Below are 16,991 nucleotides of genomic sequence, written 5' to 3' on the forward strand. Positions count from 1 at the left end.
CCTCCAGCGTGTGCAGGTCGGTGCCAGCTGTGGTATTTCTGGCAATTTGTGTCAACCCAACCTCAGGCCCCTGGGGAAGTGTTCAGGTGCTAGCTGTGGTGGACTGCGCTAGGTAATCCCCAATCTCCAGGCCCGGGGATGGTGTGCTTGAGACCTGGGGTCGGGGGCTAGACTGGAACTGGGCTGGTGAACTTGACCTCTGGCCCTTCTGGGTTCAGGCACTGGCTATGATAGGCAAGGGAAGGCTGACCCCTTGGTCACCGGTGGAATGCTCAAGCAGGGGCAGGGCAGGTGTGCTTCAGGCCTGCGCAGGGGAGAGTGGCGAGGACAGGCAGCGGCAGGGCTCCCAGGACACAGCATGGAGCATGCAGGGTGCAGACCTCTGGGGCTGAGCCCCCGGAGCGGTGCTGCCGGGCTGTAGCTGGTAAGGGGTAGGGGCAGGTACGGAGTAGGGGCAGGACAATTGTGCCACGGACCTGTCACCAGGGAGGGGGGGCCCTCTCAGTGGAGGCAGGCGGCTGTGGGGTGTGTGGAGCACTTGCACGTCACCTGGTCATTGTCCTTCCAGTGGTCAAGGACCTGAACGTCAAACTTGATTCCTTTCCTTCCCTGCCACCAATCCGCTCTGCCAGCTCTACTGAACATCTCTGCTGCGCCCAGCCACCTTCCACCCTGGCCCCCTGCACTGCTCTGGCCCCAGCCACCATCGTGCCGTTCCCAGAACCTCCCGACCAGAGTCTGTTTCCACTTTTGCCCTCTTATAATCCACTGCCATGCAGTAGACAGAGGGACCTTTCTGAAACATTAACCAATTCAAGTCACTGTCCTGCTTAAACCCTTCAGTGAATTCCCAGTACCCCGAGGACAGCACCCAGGTTTTCTCCAAATATCTACCTGCACCTCTGACCTCTTCTCCTGTCCACTTCCTCCTCACCAGCTTCACAGACTTCTCAACTTTGTCCTGGCCTCAGGACCTTTGCACTTCCTCTTCCCACATCCTGGAACACTCTTGCTCTAGATCTTCCTGTGTCTCACTCTTTCTTGGCATTCAGGGCTAAGTTGCAATGACACCTGCTCTAAAGAAGCCTTCTTGGCCGACACATCTAAAATTGCCTTAAGTCCCAATTCTCTGTCATAGTAGCTGATTTCACTTTATTCATTTCACTTATTACTGTTTGATTTAATTAATTGATTGATTGATGTGTCCCCTGGCTCCACTAGAGTATATAAGCTCAATGAGAGTTTTTCCTTCATTACTTGGTGCCTAGAGGAAATTCGAATCACCATTTGACTGGTGAATGATGAATGAAGGGTTGAACTCGTGCATAAATTCTGTGATGCTGGCTTCTTTATCCCCCTTTTACAGATGAAAAAACTGAGGTTCAGAGAGGCTAAGTGGCTTTCCCAGGATTACAGAGTAGAGTGGATGCCTATCTGGAATTCAGGTGTCTTGCCATCTGTGTTCTGGAGTTCTCTGCCACTCCCCGTGATTTCCTTCCTCTCGGGTCACCCCATTCCCTTTATAGACTGAACTCAGAGTTCCACCTGAGCTTCGCTTGCCTGAGGGGTCTTGGGTTGTGTATATTTTGTTTTCAGTTTGTCACTTTGTGTTCAAAGAGTCGACCTATCCCGGGCAAGTGGGAAGGCTGTGCTGTCCCAACGCCTGTCTGTCCTTCTTGGCTTTGCAGGGGACGATGTTAGGGATCTGTGGCAACACAGGGAGCGGCAAGAGCAGCCTGTTGTCGGCCATCCTGGGGGAGGTAAGTGACTCGTGGCCGCAGGCATGCCCACCCGCGGGCAGTCCAGGCGCACCCAAGCTTGCAGTCCTCCGGTGAGGCTCCCTGCCACTCTCTTCCTCACAGGGGGCTGAGCAAGTGGGAGTTTTATAAACTGAAAATGATCGTGCGTGCACCAACGGGGGAGCTGAGTTATAAAGATGCTCCCTCTTCCGTGGCGCTGTCTTCCCACCCAAGGCAACACTCGTGGTGGGCCAGCTGCCTCTGAGATCGCCTGGAGATGCATGCTCTCCTCTTCTCTGGGTGGTACAGGGTGTGTCCAAGTTAACATGGAAACAAGAATCATTTTGTGAAGCCAAACCACACTGTCGAGGAGTGGGACAGCGTGCAGAGCGAAGTGGGGAGAAAGAGGGAGAAGGAGGGGGTGGGGAGGGAGGCCCCCCGACGGCACGGGGCAGCCTCCCTCAGACCCCAGCAATGGAGTCTGCCTGTCTGCTGGTGCCCTTCCCCGTGAGATGTGAGGTCCCCAATTCCATCTGCTGTGGGCGTGTTTGATGTCTGCTTTGTCTGTGCTCATGAAGACACGTGGTTCACACATCCCTGCTCCAAACCCATCCCCCGAATCCTTTGCAGTCACATTGCCCACCTGGTACTGACAACGGGAAACACCCACAACACCTGTTGTGTATTAATGGCCCCTCCCCTCTCTCACCAGCCCTTCCCCCCTCAGCCCCTGCGCCCTGCGGCTTCTCTCTCTTCCTCCCCCTACATTTGCACAGTGTCCCCCTTCCCACGGTGCTGGGAGAACTAGCAGTTCCCCTACCTTTATGTGGCTCTTCCCTCAACCCCTTCTCCCACACAGCCAACCTCAGCCCTCCCGGGACACGGTGACTCGTGGGCAGCCGTCCTCTCCCGGCGCAGCAGGCCGGCGCTCCCTTCTCTGTGCGCCACACCTGACGGCCTCTCCGCAGCTTCTTTGCAACTGGGGAGAAGAAGACTCCATTTAAAAAAATAGCAAAAATAATTTAAATACTTACATGCAAGGTCCTGCTGTAAGAGCTTTCTGTTTCTTCCTTCAACCTTGGTAACCCCATGAGGAAGGCACAGTTGTTGTGGCTGGGTTATAAATGAGTAAATGAGGTTCAGAGAGGGGACTTGCCCAGTCACACAGCAGGTGAGGGGTGGGCCAGGGTTAAAGGCCACGTCCACTCAAGGTCAGAGCTGTCCCGCCTCACGGTGGTGTTGCTGGCAGCGTCCACAGAAGGCCACCTTTCTACGTGGCCACTGGTGTGTCAGTTTCCCCTGCAAATGAACCAGTGGCTTTCCTTCCAATAAAGAGAAACAGAGATGCCACTTCAAAGTTTTATTCGTATCAATCGAAGCCTGGCTCTAAATCAAAAGTAAAAAGCACAGGATGAAAAAGAGAAAGGGGCCAGGATGCTGAGGTCCTATGCTGGGTTGGGGGCGATGGGCTCTATTTGTTCTGGACATGTGTTTTTAAACTTATCCTACCGAAAAGTAGGAAGAACGCCATAGTAAAGACCCACATACCCTCCGCCTACATTCCACAGTTGACAGTATTTGCTTGTCGGCCTCAGCTATGTAGACAGATATTTTGCATTATTTTACATTACAGAGGTTATAACACTTTCCGTAGTAAATACTTCATCGTAATGTCTGAAAATAAGGAACTTTTCCTATCTAACCACGATAACATTATCATGCCTAACGATAATAATTCCGTAATACGCAGGCATGGTCAGAGATGGCCTGGAACTTTCGGTCTGCACCGTGAAGACCATGGGGGCACTGGTTGCCAGGGAATGGGGCTGGAGCAAGAAGAGGAAGAAAAGTATGGGGTGTCTTGGATTCAGTCAAAGCAGAAACTGGCCTGGCTTATCTCCAGCTGCTTCCACACGTTCTCGTGTCTGTGCCTTCAAACACATGGGCCTGGGAGGGCCACCTTCAAAGTCACTTTTGCATAGGAGAGCCCCCAGGGTCCCAGAGAGCAGTGGGCCCCTGAGCAGTGTGGCCACTGATCCAGGCAGGGTCTGTCCCCTGGCGTGCCCTGGTCCTGAGGCTGGACTTGTTCTGCTGCAGATGCACTTGCTCGAGGGCTCGGTGGGGGTGCACGGAAACCTGGCCTATGTCCCCCAGCAGGCCTGGATCATCAGGGGAACCGTCCGGGACAACATCCTCCTGGGAGGCCAGTATGACAAGGCCCGGTAAGCTTCAGGGAGGCCAGGGAAGAACACAGGGGCATGCGGCTGGTTTGGGGAGGGACCACCAGCTACTAATAGTAATTTGACAACTGCTAACACTTTTTGTGTGCTTATTTACATACATGCCATATTTCTTCCTCACTGTGAAAGAAATATTACCATATTCGTTTTCTAAACACGTCAGTTGAGGCCCCAAGAAGCTAAATAATTTGCCCAAAGTCGCACAGTTGGTATAATATGAAAGAGCTAGAATTTGAACCTAGTTGCTTTCAGAAAGTTCACACTTACCTATTAGGTTATATTTGTTCAAAATAGTCAATACTCTCTCCTCCTCCAAAATGTTACATTAAAACTTCATTTGTATTAATTAAATCCTGAGTCAAAAGGAAAACAAGTGGCAGTGATGAGCTTCTGCAATTTAGAGGAAATGAGTCTGGATTCATGGCATAGTGGACCTACCATATCCCACCCATATCCCTCCCTCCCCTTCCCCAGGATCCTGGGGTTAACCTGCTTAAGACGTGCTCTTGGATGTCAAGAGTGAAGCCTATTCATTGGAGGAGCCAGGAAAACTACAGCTATGCTTCCGACATAGGACGTGCACTCTGACCTCCTTTGCTCGGTTTTGCAATCTGGCCCTGTAACAACACAGAGTGGTGTAGACACGTGGGTGTATGAACTCGCCATCTCCATCTGGTCGTCCTGTGGGCTCCTCTCAATCCTGTCTGACACCAACTCATGAGCACCCTGTTTACCTAGCTGCATCCTCCTGGCTTCTCTTCCCAAACTGCCCAATTCAGTTTAATGGCATCACCCAGACTGTGCACCCCAAGCAAGCCTGACACCCCTCCTGTGATACCTTCCATGTCTAGCTGGTCACCAGCCCTGGATAAGTCTGTCTCCTAAATATCTCCTGTATTTCTGTCTTCTCCACCTCTGCTGCTCGTTCCAGTCTGTGATCTCTTGTTAGAACATTCTCACTGCCCCTGCCCTTGGATTCCTGTCCCTAATCTCCCCCTCGGTTCCACCCTGCGGACTGTCTCCAGGGCAATCACCCTAAAACATGGCTCTCGTCTTGCCACTCCGTGCTGTAAGATTGATACAACCCATAGAGCAGTTTTGAAACATCAAAAATAAAAATATACCAGCCCTTTGACACAACAAATCCACTGCCAGGTATTTCGTGTGTAGGTATTTTCACCCACGAACACAGAGCCTTATATACCAGCACATTCGCACTGCAGTGCTCATAGGAGCAAAACCAGAAACAGCCCAGGTGCCCATCACCAGGGCACTGGCTAAATACTTTATGGTGCAGCCTCACAACGGCACACTATAGCGCCATCAAGCAAATAACCCTGTATGTGCTGCACACATGCACCCACGAACAGATTGTTTCTGAATAAACACAGAAGAAACTTAAGAGTGGCCACTTCTGGGGAAAGCAACTGAGGGTCACACATGAGAGGGATATTTGCTTTTCATTGCATCTTTTTGTTCTGTTGAAATATTAACATTTACTGAGAACACATATTATTCATAATTTAAAAGAAATGAAAGAGGGAAGGAAATTTTAGAAAGGCTCCAGTTTACCATTAAACAGAAGATCAAGTCCAAATTTCTTAGCATGGAATTCAAGACTTTTTCCCCTTCCACACTTGGCAGGGTGGAGGCCCAGAGGGCTGGCCGCTGGTCCCTTACAGCTCCCTGTCCTTTGCAGCTACCTCCAGGTCCTCCGTTGCTGCTCCCTGAATCGGGACCTGGAACTTCTGCCCTTTGGAGACATGACGGAGGTGAGTGGGAGGCGAGCGGCCCCAGCTCCGTGGTAATGTTGGTGCTTTGGTGTTCAGGCTGCCTCCCTGGGGAGGGAGAGGCAGGACCCCAGCCCTTCCTTCCCAGAGCAGCTTCCTTCCCTAGCTTTCCCCGCAGCTGCAGCTTCAAAGCCAAGAACAAAGGCGACCCCACTGAGGGAAGTTGGGGCTCACCTCACAGGGTGTACCTTAGCCCACACAGGTGGAGAGCTGACCTCAAGCCCTCCTTCGGAAGCAAGAGCAGAGACCCTGGAAAGATGAGAACCCACCTGTGCCCCTGCGCCCCATCCACCCACCCTGCCCCGCTCTGCACAGCACTTTCTTTGCCAGTGGGAACATCTGCCAACACCCCACAGGGGCAATGTGATTTCTGACTGTAACATTTTCCTGATAATTCACTATCTTAAACTGCAGCCACTGTTGATCCACATAAGACTCCCCACCCAAGATAAAAAAGGAGTATTGTTATCTTGGTTTTAATTATCTAATAATAGTTCAGTCCGTTGAACGCTACTACATGCAAGGCACTACTAGCAACTTGAATGCAGTGTCTTAGGCGAGCCGCACAATTTCCTTAGGAGGGAAGTCCTTTTGTTATCCTTCTTTTAAAGCTGGGACTATAAATCCTTGAAGGCAGAGTGCTCAGTTCTCAATAGGAAGAACAAGGTCTCATCTGTAAAATGGCATAAATAAGAATACTGACTTGATCAGGCTGCTTTGAGGTTTAAATGAATTAATAATACATACAAACTGCTTTTTATTCCTTTTTAGAGACCAAATTGCTTAACTGTCACATGCTAGCTTTCAAGAACATTTCAGATGGGGGACTCTCCTTTGCACGGTTTTCTCATTAACAGGAAATGGTGAAGTAGGCTATGATTAGATTTTCCCATTTGTTGACTGTTTACTTTGGATAAAGACTTAGCTAACTATGTACTTTGCCTTATAATGTATGAAGTGTGTGAAACTCAGCTTAATAAAAACTCATGGGTGAAACCCTGCTTTGTGGGTTGAGGCAGAGAAAGCTTCATTTTTTTTCCTTTTGTTTGCCTTCATTCCCTCTTCCAACTCCCCTTTCCGGCCTCCAGTAACCACCATTCAGTACAATGTTAGCTGTGGGTTTGTCACATATGGTATTTATTATCTTGAGGTATGTTCCTTCTGTACCCATTTTGATGAGGGTTTCTGTTTTGTCATAAAGACATGGTGAATTTCATCAAATACTTTTCTGACATTTATTAGAACAATCATATGGTTTTTCTTCTTGATCCTATTAATGTGGTGTATCATGTTTATTGATTTACATATGTTGAATCGTACTTGTATCCTTGGAATGAATCCCACTTGATCATGGTAATTGATCTTTTTAATGTGTTGTTGAATTCAGTGTCCTAGTATTTTGTTGAGGACTTTTACATTTATGTTCATCAGTGATGTTGGCCTGTGGTTTTCTTTTTTTGTTGTGTCCTTGTCTGGCTTTGGTATCAGGGTAATCCTGGCCTTGTAGAATGAGTTTGAAAGTATTCCTTCCTCTTTAATTTTTTTGAAGAGTTTGAGTAGGATTGGTATTAGTTCTTCTTTAAATGTTTGGTAGAATTCAGCAGTGAATCTATCAGGTACTGGGCTTTTCTTTGATGGGAGAATATTTATTACAACTTCAATCTCCTTACTTGTTACTGGTTTATTGAGGTTTTCTATTTCTTCATGGTTCAATTTTGGTAGGTTGTATGTGCCCAGGAATTTATCTATTTCTTCCAGGTTTTCTAATATGTTGGCATATAGTTGTTCATAAGAGTCCCTGATGATTTTTTGTATTTCTGAGGTCTCAGTTGTTATGTCTCCTTTTTCATTTCTGATTTTACTTATTTGGGTCTTCTTTCTTTCTCCCTTTTTTTTCTTAGTCTAGCTAAAGTTTTGTCAATTTTATTTTTTCAGAAAACCAACTTTTTGTTTTGTTGATCTTCTGTATTGATTTCTTAGTCTCAATTTCATTTATTTCTGCTGTGATCTTTATTATTTCTTTCCTTCTAGTAATTTTAGATTTGGTTTGTTCTTGCTTTTCTAGTTCCTTGAGGTGCATCATTAGGTTGTTTATCTGAAGTCTTTCTACTTTTCTGATATGGGCATTTACTGCAATAAACTTCCATCTTAGTACTGCTTTTGCCATATCCCATAGATTTGGCATGTTGTAGTTCCATTTTCATTTGTTTCAAGAAATTTTTAAATTTCCTTCTTAATTTCTTCATTGACCCATTTGCCATTCAGGATCATGTTGTTTAATTCCCATGTGTATTTTTTTGTGTGTATTTTTTGAGGTTCCTCTCATTATTGAGTCCTAGTTTTATTCTGTTGTGGTCAGAGAAGATACTTGATATGATTTCTATTTTTTTGAATTTGACAGACTTGTTTTGTGGCCTAAGACATGGTTTATTCTGAAGACTGTTCTATGTGCTGATGAAAAGAATGTGTGTTCTGCAGCAATTGGGTGCAATGTTCTGTACATGTCAGGCCTATTAGATCTAGTGTCCAGTTTAACTCTGCTGTTTCTTTGTTGATTTTCTGACTGGGTGATCTGAGAGTGGGGTATTAAGGTCCCCTACTATTATTTTATTGCAGTCTATCTCTCCCTTTTGATCTATTAATGTTTGCTTTACACACTTGGGAGCTCCAGTGTTGAGTGCATAGATACTTAATAATTGTTATATCCTCTTGCTGAATTGACTCCTTTATCATTAGTGACCCTCCTTATCTTTTTTTTTAACAAGTCTTTGATTTGTAGTCTATTTTATCTGATGTAAGCATAGCTTGCCTTGCTCTTTTTTGGTTTCTCGTTACATGAAATATCTTTTCCCATCCCTTTACTTTCAGTCTGTGTGTTTTTATAAGTGAAGTGGGTTTCTTGAAGGCAGCATATAATTGGGTCCTGTTTCTTTATAGATTCAACCATTCTATGCCTTTTAAGTGGAGAATTGAGATCATTTACATTCAGTGTCATTATTGATAAGTAAAGACTTACTACTGCCATTTTGTTGCTTGTTTTCTGGTTGCTTTGAGAATCCTCTCTTCCTATCTTCCTTTGTGGTCTAGTAATTATCTCTGGTAATATGTTTTAATTTGCTTTTTATTTTTAGTGAATCTATTATAGGTTTTTATGCTGCAGTTACCATGAGGCTTACAAAAACATCTTATAGATATAACAAATTATTTTCAAAATATGACAACTTAGATCACAAATAAAAGAATAGAAACAAATGCAAAGAAAACCCCACAAAAAATTCTGTACTTTAGTTCCATTCCCCCCGCCTGCATTTTGACTTTTAGTTGACCCAATTTATATATTTTATATTATATATCTCTTAAAAGTTTCCTGTAGCTATTATTGTTTTGATAGATTTGCTTTTTGGACTTCATACTAGAGTTATGAATAGATTGCACACCACAAATGCAGTAACATAGTATTCTGGGTTTGTGGATGTACTTAGGTTTACTAGTGGGTTTTATACCTTGAAAGGTTTTCTTTTGTACATTAGTGGTTTTTTTCTTTCAGATTGAAGAACTCCCTTTATCATTTCTAACAACACAAGTCTGGTGGAGGTGAATTCTCTTGGCTTTTGTTTGTCTGGGAGAGACTTTATCTCTCCTTCATGTTTGAATGACAGTTTTGCTGTCATTCTTGGATGGAACCTTTTTTTTTTTTTTGAGCAGTTTGAAAATGTTGTTTCACTCCCCCCTGACCTGTACGGTTTCTGTTGAGAAGTCTATTGCCAGATGAATTGAAGTTCCTTTATATATTATTTGCTTATCTCTCACTGCTTTTAGCATCTTCTCTTTGTCCTGGATATTTAAGATTTTGATTACTATATGCCTTGGGTTAGTCTTATTTTGATTGAATCTGTTTGGTGTTCTAAGACCTTCCTACACATGAATATTTATATCTTTCTCAAGTTTTGGAAATTTTTCTATTTTTATTTCTTTGAGTAAACTTTCTACCCTTTGCTTTTGGTCAGCTTCCTCTTGAAAACCAGTAATTCTTAGATTTGGTCTTTTGAGGTAATTTTCTATATCTTATAAGAGGTCTTCATTCTTTTTTGTTCTTTTTTCTTTTTTTTCCCCTCTAACTATGTATTTTCAAATAGCTGGTCTTTGAGCTCACTGACTTGAGCTCTGGGTTGTTGCTGATATAGATCGTGGCACTGTATTTTTGTTTTTGGTTTTATGTTTTTGGGGTTAGTGACTTCAGCTTGTCTCTATGCTGCCATTTGGAACCAGAAGTCCCTAGAATCTTCATTTTTATTTGAAGAGCAGTGAGCAGATTTTGGATTATGCATAGAATTGAACTGTGATTATGGGGATTGGTAAGTCCAAAATCAGAAGGGCTAGAAATTCCAGCAAGAGTCGATGTTGCAGCCTTGAGTCCAAAGGCAGTCTGGTGGCAGAATTTCTCTAAAGTGCTTTTAATAGTGTCCAGCATAGGAGAGGTGTTAGCTATTATTATAAGAGCACAGTAGGCATTTAAGAAGTATTTTTAAATGAATGAATGAATAAATGAATGGGGAAACTGGGCTTTGGCCAGGTCAAGTTGCTTGTCCAAAGTCACACAGTGGTGACTTGGAGGTAGAGCAGTGACAAGAGGTCACTCTGCCACCTTTTTAACTCTGTTTCTTCTCTATCGAGACTTCAAGAATTCCTGGTGGAACGAGAACTAGGACGTAGGCTTCAGCTCCTGTGCACTCAGAGCTTGACTGAGAGATGGGCCGGCTGGCAGCTGCCTAGAATGCTAATCTGCAAGGCCAATCAAAACATGCTCAGTAGCTCAGGTTTCCACCTCAGCTCCTAAAACCACAGGTGCTGTGTGAGCAACAGTAAAAGTCCTCGTAGCCGATGAAGCTGCGTCTGTTGGGTGGCTACACATAATGCACATGGTCTTGGATGACACCCCTAACCCAGGCTGATGGTCCTGCAAGTTGACAGGTGCAGTCGATGGAAATTTAAAATCTGAATAACATGTAAGATGGTACTGTTTCTTGGGAATGAGTGATTTAGTTTTACTATCTAAATTTTTATTAGTTTAATATGCCTCCTGAGAAGTGGACAGGTTTAGAAAAATTGTATCTAATTAAGATATAAAAATAGTAATTGAAAATCAGTTTCTTTATTCCCTAGTAAGCAAATTTTTAAAAATATTTTTTAAGTGCCAGGGGTGCCAAATCATCAGGTGCCCTCGAATGTGCGCATAGCTTGTCTGCACTAAGATGTACAGTCTGCCACGCCTGCCCCTCATCTGAGCACACCTGACTGTGCCCACTCTCTGAACATGGTGCCTTTTGATGCTTGTCTGCAGATCGGGGAGCGGGGCCTCAACCTCTCCGGGGGGCAGAGGCAGAGGATCAGCATGGCCCGTGCTGTCTACGCCAACCGTGAGCTCTACCTGCTGGACGACCCCCTCTCGGCCGTAGACGTCCACGTGGGGAAGCACATCTTTGAGGAGTGCATTAAGGAGATGCTCAAGGACAAGACCATTGTCCTGGTGACTCACCAGCTGCAGGTGACCACCCCTCTATGGCTCTGGCCACGAGTGACAGAGAGCACAGATCCTCAAGACCCAGCCATTTCAGAGTGTGATTCAATAACAACCTCATAGCAGCTGTCCCTTCATCTCAGGCTAGATTCCCCCAACTTCAGGGAGGGTGGTAAAGAACTTGGATTTCCTCTGCTTTCCATCTGGAGAAGACAGGCTAGTAAAAGATTTCTGTGGTCGGTAAAAATTGAAACCAAATTTTAAAGTCTCCTTTATCTTCAAAATTTTGTGAATGGACCTCTGCTTTTCAAGTTACAAAAAAAGAAAACAATCCCTTGAAGAAGAAGAATTCTCCAATTCTTAGATTAAGAGCCAGCTCAGGGTGTTTTCTTATTGACAACAGCCGTAGTGGAGTGGCTGCTTGTGGTTCTGCCTCTCCTGCGTCATTTTCCCCGCTATTTTCACACGTGACATCAGCCTCGAGACCGTGTTATTATTTCTCCTGTTTCTCTTCTGTTTCTTCTTCTCTTGACCCCTTATTTTTGGTTTACTATTTTGGCACTTTGGTATAAAATATTTAAGACCTTAAAAAGGTTCAGAAAATAATTAATGAAAGCTCATGGATCTACCACCCGGATTAAACAATAAAACATTAATTCTGCTTTCAAATTGCATTCCATCTCCTCCCTCTTGCTATTCTCACGTTGTTTTTTTTGTTTTCAATGCATGTCTTTATGCTGTTACAACATATGCATGAATCTCTAGACATCTTTACCTCTCTGCTAAAGTTCCATTTGCGTTTTTTCTCTAGGATATAGATCCTGAATCTTTTGAGTATTTTAAACTTCATATAATTGATATTTTACTTTCTGTGTCCTTCAGTAATTTCTTTTTTTCACTCAACATTATGTTTTTTGAGATCTTCTATGTTGGTACGTGTAGCTTTATTTAATTCTCACTGGTATAGTACTCTAATATCTCAATATACCAGAATTTACTTCTCCAGGATGAACATTTGCTTCCCACTTTCACTTTTACAAAAAATGCTTCAGTCTATACCCTTATCCATGTGTCTTTGTACACATGTTTAGGAGTTTTTTAGATAGAGTTTTTAGGAGTTAAATCATTGGTTCATAATTCTTCAAAAATCTTCCATGTTACTAAATATATCAAATTGTTCTCCAAAGTAGTTGTACCGATCTACAATCCGCCTAACATTTTGTAAGAGTTCCCTTTACCTTGAGTCATCATCAACGCTTGGGTGTCTGACTTTTCAATGTTTGCAATGTGGTGGTGTGACATAACATTTTATTTTGATTTAAATTTATATTTTCCTGATGAATAATAAAGTTGAATATCTTTCCATATGTTTACTGAAGACCTTATTTCTTCTGACTACCCAGTACTTAGAGTCTTGTGACCAGATCATTCTGCTAGAAGATGGGAGGATCTGTGAGCATGGAGCTCACAGTGAGTTAATGCAGAAAAAGGGGCGGTATGCCCGCCTGGTCCAGAAGATGCAGCCGGAGGAAGCAAAGCAGGTGATTTCCACTCCGCCCGCCCTCACTGCCCACGGGCAGAGTGCCCCTGCGCTCACGGCGTGCACCCTCTCACAGGACACGGAACGGGACACAGCAAAGACAGCGGAGAAGCCACAGGCTCAGGCCACCTCCCAGGAGGAGTGTCTCAGCGAGGCTGCTGGTAATGGTGTGGGACGCAGGATGGGAGTTTCCGCATGCCTGCCTGGGCCCTCCAGGGTCCTGCTGTTTCTTCCTGGACCCTAAACTGTGCCATGTCCCTCACTGTCTGAGAGCCTCAACATTCACACACACAGGTTACAGATCCAAGTAGTCCAGGGCCGGGGGGTGAGGACTGTGGTGGTCAGGAGGCCTGAAGGACCCAGACAGGAGTGTTGGGGGCACAGCTGAGGGTGTGTGTCAGAGGCAGGAAGGGGGTGGCTCTGGCCCTGGGTGGCACAGACTCGGCAAGGCATCTGGACATTCATTCATTACACATTCACCAAGAGTAAATGTTGGGAGCAAAGGTGTCAGAAATCAGACATGAGCAGGGCCCAGCCCCTGACATCGGAAGCTCATGGCCTCGCTATTTTCTGAAGCAGGGTAGCAGAAAGCTGTGTGACCTTGGCCAAACAACTTAACCTCTCTGAACTTTCATTGGCAAAAGTGGAGATAATAGTACTTACTCTGCAGGATGATAGTGAAGATTAGATGAGGTCAGGTGGAGGGAACTCGCCAGCCAGAGCCTTGCACACTGTAGGCCCCTGTCTCCAGTAGAGTGTTTTTGAAGAAAGCCCACTCAAACAATTTCCATCCTAGTGTGATTTCCCTCAGCATTCAAATTGCAGAAAGAAAGCTCTTCCCCAGGAGACATCGGGGCCTCATTATTAGAGGGCGGAGAAGGTCAGGCAGAGTGACAGATATTCACCACTGTTGTCATTGTTACCATCAGAAGCATCTACTGGTATGTCCAGGTACTGGCCGTGGGCCCAGCTCAAGGCCAAAGGGTCTGCCGGGCTGGTGTCATGGCTGTTTCATGTGTTGTCTTGGAGGCATACTGCGGCAGAGCATCTTGGCAACCATCTAGGCCTGCCATGTTTTTTTTTTTTTTTTTTGAGACAGAGTCTCACTCTGTTGCCTGGGCTAGAGTGCCGTGGCGTCAGTCTAGCTCACAGCAACCTCAAACTCCTGGGCTCAAGTGATTCTCCTGCCTCAGCCTCCCGAGTAGCTGGGATTACAGGCATGCGCCACCATGCCCAGCTAATTTTTCTATATATATTTTAGCTGTCCATATAATTTCTTTCTATTTTTAGTAGAGATGGGGTCTCACTCTTGCTCAGGCTGGTCTCGAACTCCTGAGCTCAAACGATCCACCCGCCTCGGCCTCCCAGAGTGTTAGGATTACAGGCATGAGCCACCACGCCCGGCCTAGGCCTGCCATTTTTTAAAGGAGGAAACAGAGAGGTTAAGTGGTTTGCCTGAGATTGCACAGTGTCACGGTGACAATTCTGGAACCCAGGTTTTCTGGTCCCAGGTCACTGCTTTCTTCATTCTCTCCTGCTGCCTCCCTTAGCCCATCAAGCGCTTGGGAATCTAGGCCCTCCAAAGTTTTTTGGATGGCCAGGGATCGATCCTCTTTCCAGGACCTGGAGTCAGGTCCAAGGTTACGTCCAGCAGCATCTTCCATGGAAAACCTGCTGGTTAAGGCCAGACGTTGGGGGGCACTGAAGCTGGAAGGTGAGGCAGCTGGAAAGGGTCAAGGCCAGGGGCAGAAGGATTTGCCCAGATTCCTCTTCACCCTGGAGGGAGGTTGGGTCATGGGAAGGCACACTATTTTCCTCTCCTTTTACCCTGACCCAGTGCCAGAGCATCAGCTCACGGACAAGGAGAAGATGGAAAAAGGTTCCCTAAGCTGGAGCGTCTACCACCACTACATCCAGGCAGCCGGAGGTATGGTCTGTCAGTCACCCCACGCCAGGCCTGGGGCTCTCTCTTGGAACAGCCCAGCCCCTGAAACAGGGTCAGACTGGGCCCTGTGGGGTCGTGTGGTGTAGAGAAGTGCAGAGGAGCCATGCCACGCGTCAGCTCAACTTGCACAAATCTAGCAAACGTAACTGTCAGTATCATAACTCTCCCGCCAAAGCTGCTGTCAGAAGTTATGTTTTCACACATATTCATTATTTCAGGGTTGCTCAAACTTTGGGCTCTGACTGCTAGCGACTTGTGAAACCAACAGAGAGAGGTCATGAGCAGCACTGAGAGACAGTGGGATACATTGTCCTGTTTCGCTTAGGGGATGTATAAGTGAAATAGAATAGGACAGAAAATGTCAGCAAGGATTGTATGTAGTAATGCTGGTGAAACTTGTATTTCTTAATAAAATGTATTTCTTAAGGCAGGCAGATGGCATTTAGAAGTTCAAAGCTACTGCTTTATTAAATGGGGTGTATTACCATGTATATTTACTATACAATGTTGTCAACACAAAACCAAGTGTATGATACTCTAGTTTTTGAGTAACTTAATAGATTTTTGAGGGTAATTTTGACTCCATGCAACTTTTACTCTTAGTTGACTTTGGAACCTAATCCTCTGTAAGGCGTGTCTCCTCTCTACCTGTCTGGGGAGGATGAGGTAGGCTGTGGACAGGTCACCATCCCCACTCCTTCCAACACAGGTCTCCCTGCAGGGTGTCACACTGGGCCCGCCCAGAGCAGGGGAACAGCAGATGCTTGGGAAATGCACAAATGAATTGAGCAGCCAACTGATCTGTGTTTACAAAGGACCTACTATGTGCCAGGCACTGTACCAGGCTCTAGAGAGAGGGAGTATAAAGCCATTAAGAACCAACCCTGGAATCTAGCTGGAGACTTAAGACATTACTTCCTCCAGATAGTAAGAGAGATCTCTGTGAGGGAATCTCAGATCTCATCAAAGAAAAGGTGGCCCTTGAAGGAAGAGGAGAATCTTGGAAAAGACAATAGGCGTGGGGCCACGAGCTTGGGTAGGTGGGCAGAGTGATGGACGGGGCAAGAGGCGGGAGCAATGCGCCCTGAGTTTTCCCATCTGTAACTTTTTTGCATCCCAGGTCTACTATTCACCAGTTCTGTGACTTTGGGCAAGTTACTTTCCCTCTCTGAGATTCAGTTTCCTCATCGTTCTAGTCCATTTGTACTGCTGTGACAAAATACCTGAGACTGGGGAATTTATAAAGAACAGAAATTTGTTTTTCATAGTTCTGGAGGCTGGGAAGTCCAAGGTCACGGCACCGGCAGATGCAGTGTCGGGTGAGGGCCCCACATCTGCTTCTGAGAGGGCACCTTGAACGCTGCGTCCTCTGCTCTTTGGAGAGGACACATGTGTCCTCGCAGGGCAAGAGAGACAGAAAACGGGAGGCAGCTCTCTGAAGCCTCTTTTAAAAACTGATTGCGCAGGACAGGCATAGGGAGCTAAGTTCTCTACCGTATTGCCGTGTGCCAGGCACCGGGCTGGGTGCTCGACACGTGTTATCTCGTGTCATCTTCAGCACGGCCCTGCAGCAGGCACGACTATCACCTGTTCATAGGTGTGACAGTGAGCTGTCACTGACATTTGGTACCTTGTTCAGGGTCACACAGCTTGGAAGTCGTAGAGCCGGGATTTGAACCCAGGGCTCTTTGACTTCGGAACCCAGTTCTTCCCAGTCCTCCAAGGTGTCCAAGGTGGACAGGGGTCGGGGATTTCCAAGGACTCAGGGCCGGGGATGGCCAAGCAGTGTTGTCAGCTGTTGCCTTGCTCCTTTTTGTGGTTCCTGTGTGTCACCTCTCCTCCGTGCCAGGGTACGTGGTCTCTGTCTCGGCTCTCCTCCTCATGGTCCTGATGGCCTCCCTCATGGCCTTCACCTGCTGGTGGCTGAGCTACTGGTTGGGGCAGGGCTCGGGGGTAAGTACCCGGACGCAGGCGCGTCCTATTTCCGTGGGCTCGGGTGCGGCGGGCAGCTTCTTGCTCCCTGGGACCGCGAGGGCCAGGGTGCTGCCAGGGGCCCGCAGGGCGCGCCCAGAGCCCAGTTGGCAGAAAGTGTTCCAGAGATAACGGTCTGGGAGTCAGGCTGCTGCAGGTGGGGGGTTCCCTGCTAGCGCTGGCCTCCTGGGTTTGCAGAATGGGCGGTCACCCATGCAGTCTTGTTGGGACAAAATCAGTAAGTTTCT

General features: G+C 46.3%; 1 protein-coding gene across 1 annotated transcript in view; it reads left to right on the top strand.

Annotated features, from left to right (window-relative positions):
* LOC138373830 (ATP-binding cassette sub-family C member 11-like) overlaps positions 1-16,991 on the top strand; it is a 78,395-nt gene that overhangs the window by 32,682 nt on the left and 28,722 nt on the right. Inside the window, exons 11-18 of the mRNA XM_069456427.1 lie at positions 1,689-1,760; positions 3,837-3,961; positions 5,679-5,751; positions 11,111-11,314; positions 12,691-12,828; positions 12,904-12,988; positions 14,665-14,754; positions 16,622-16,725. Of these exons, the coding sequence (XP_069312528.1) occupies positions 1,689-1,760; positions 3,837-3,961; positions 5,679-5,751; positions 11,111-11,314; positions 12,691-12,828; positions 12,904-12,988; positions 14,665-14,754; positions 16,622-16,725 (891 nt within the window). The remainder of the gene's footprint in view (positions 1-1,688; positions 1,761-3,836; positions 3,962-5,678; positions 5,752-11,110; positions 11,315-12,690; positions 12,829-12,903; positions 12,989-14,664; positions 14,755-16,621; positions 16,726-16,991) is intronic.

The sequence above is a fragment of the Eulemur rufifrons genome, chromosome 23 (assembly GCF_041146395.1).
Source record: "Eulemur rufifrons isolate Redbay chromosome 23, OSU_ERuf_1, whole genome shotgun sequence".
NCBI classification, from domain to species: Eukaryota; Metazoa; Chordata; class Mammalia; order Primates; family Lemuridae; genus Eulemur; species Eulemur rufifrons.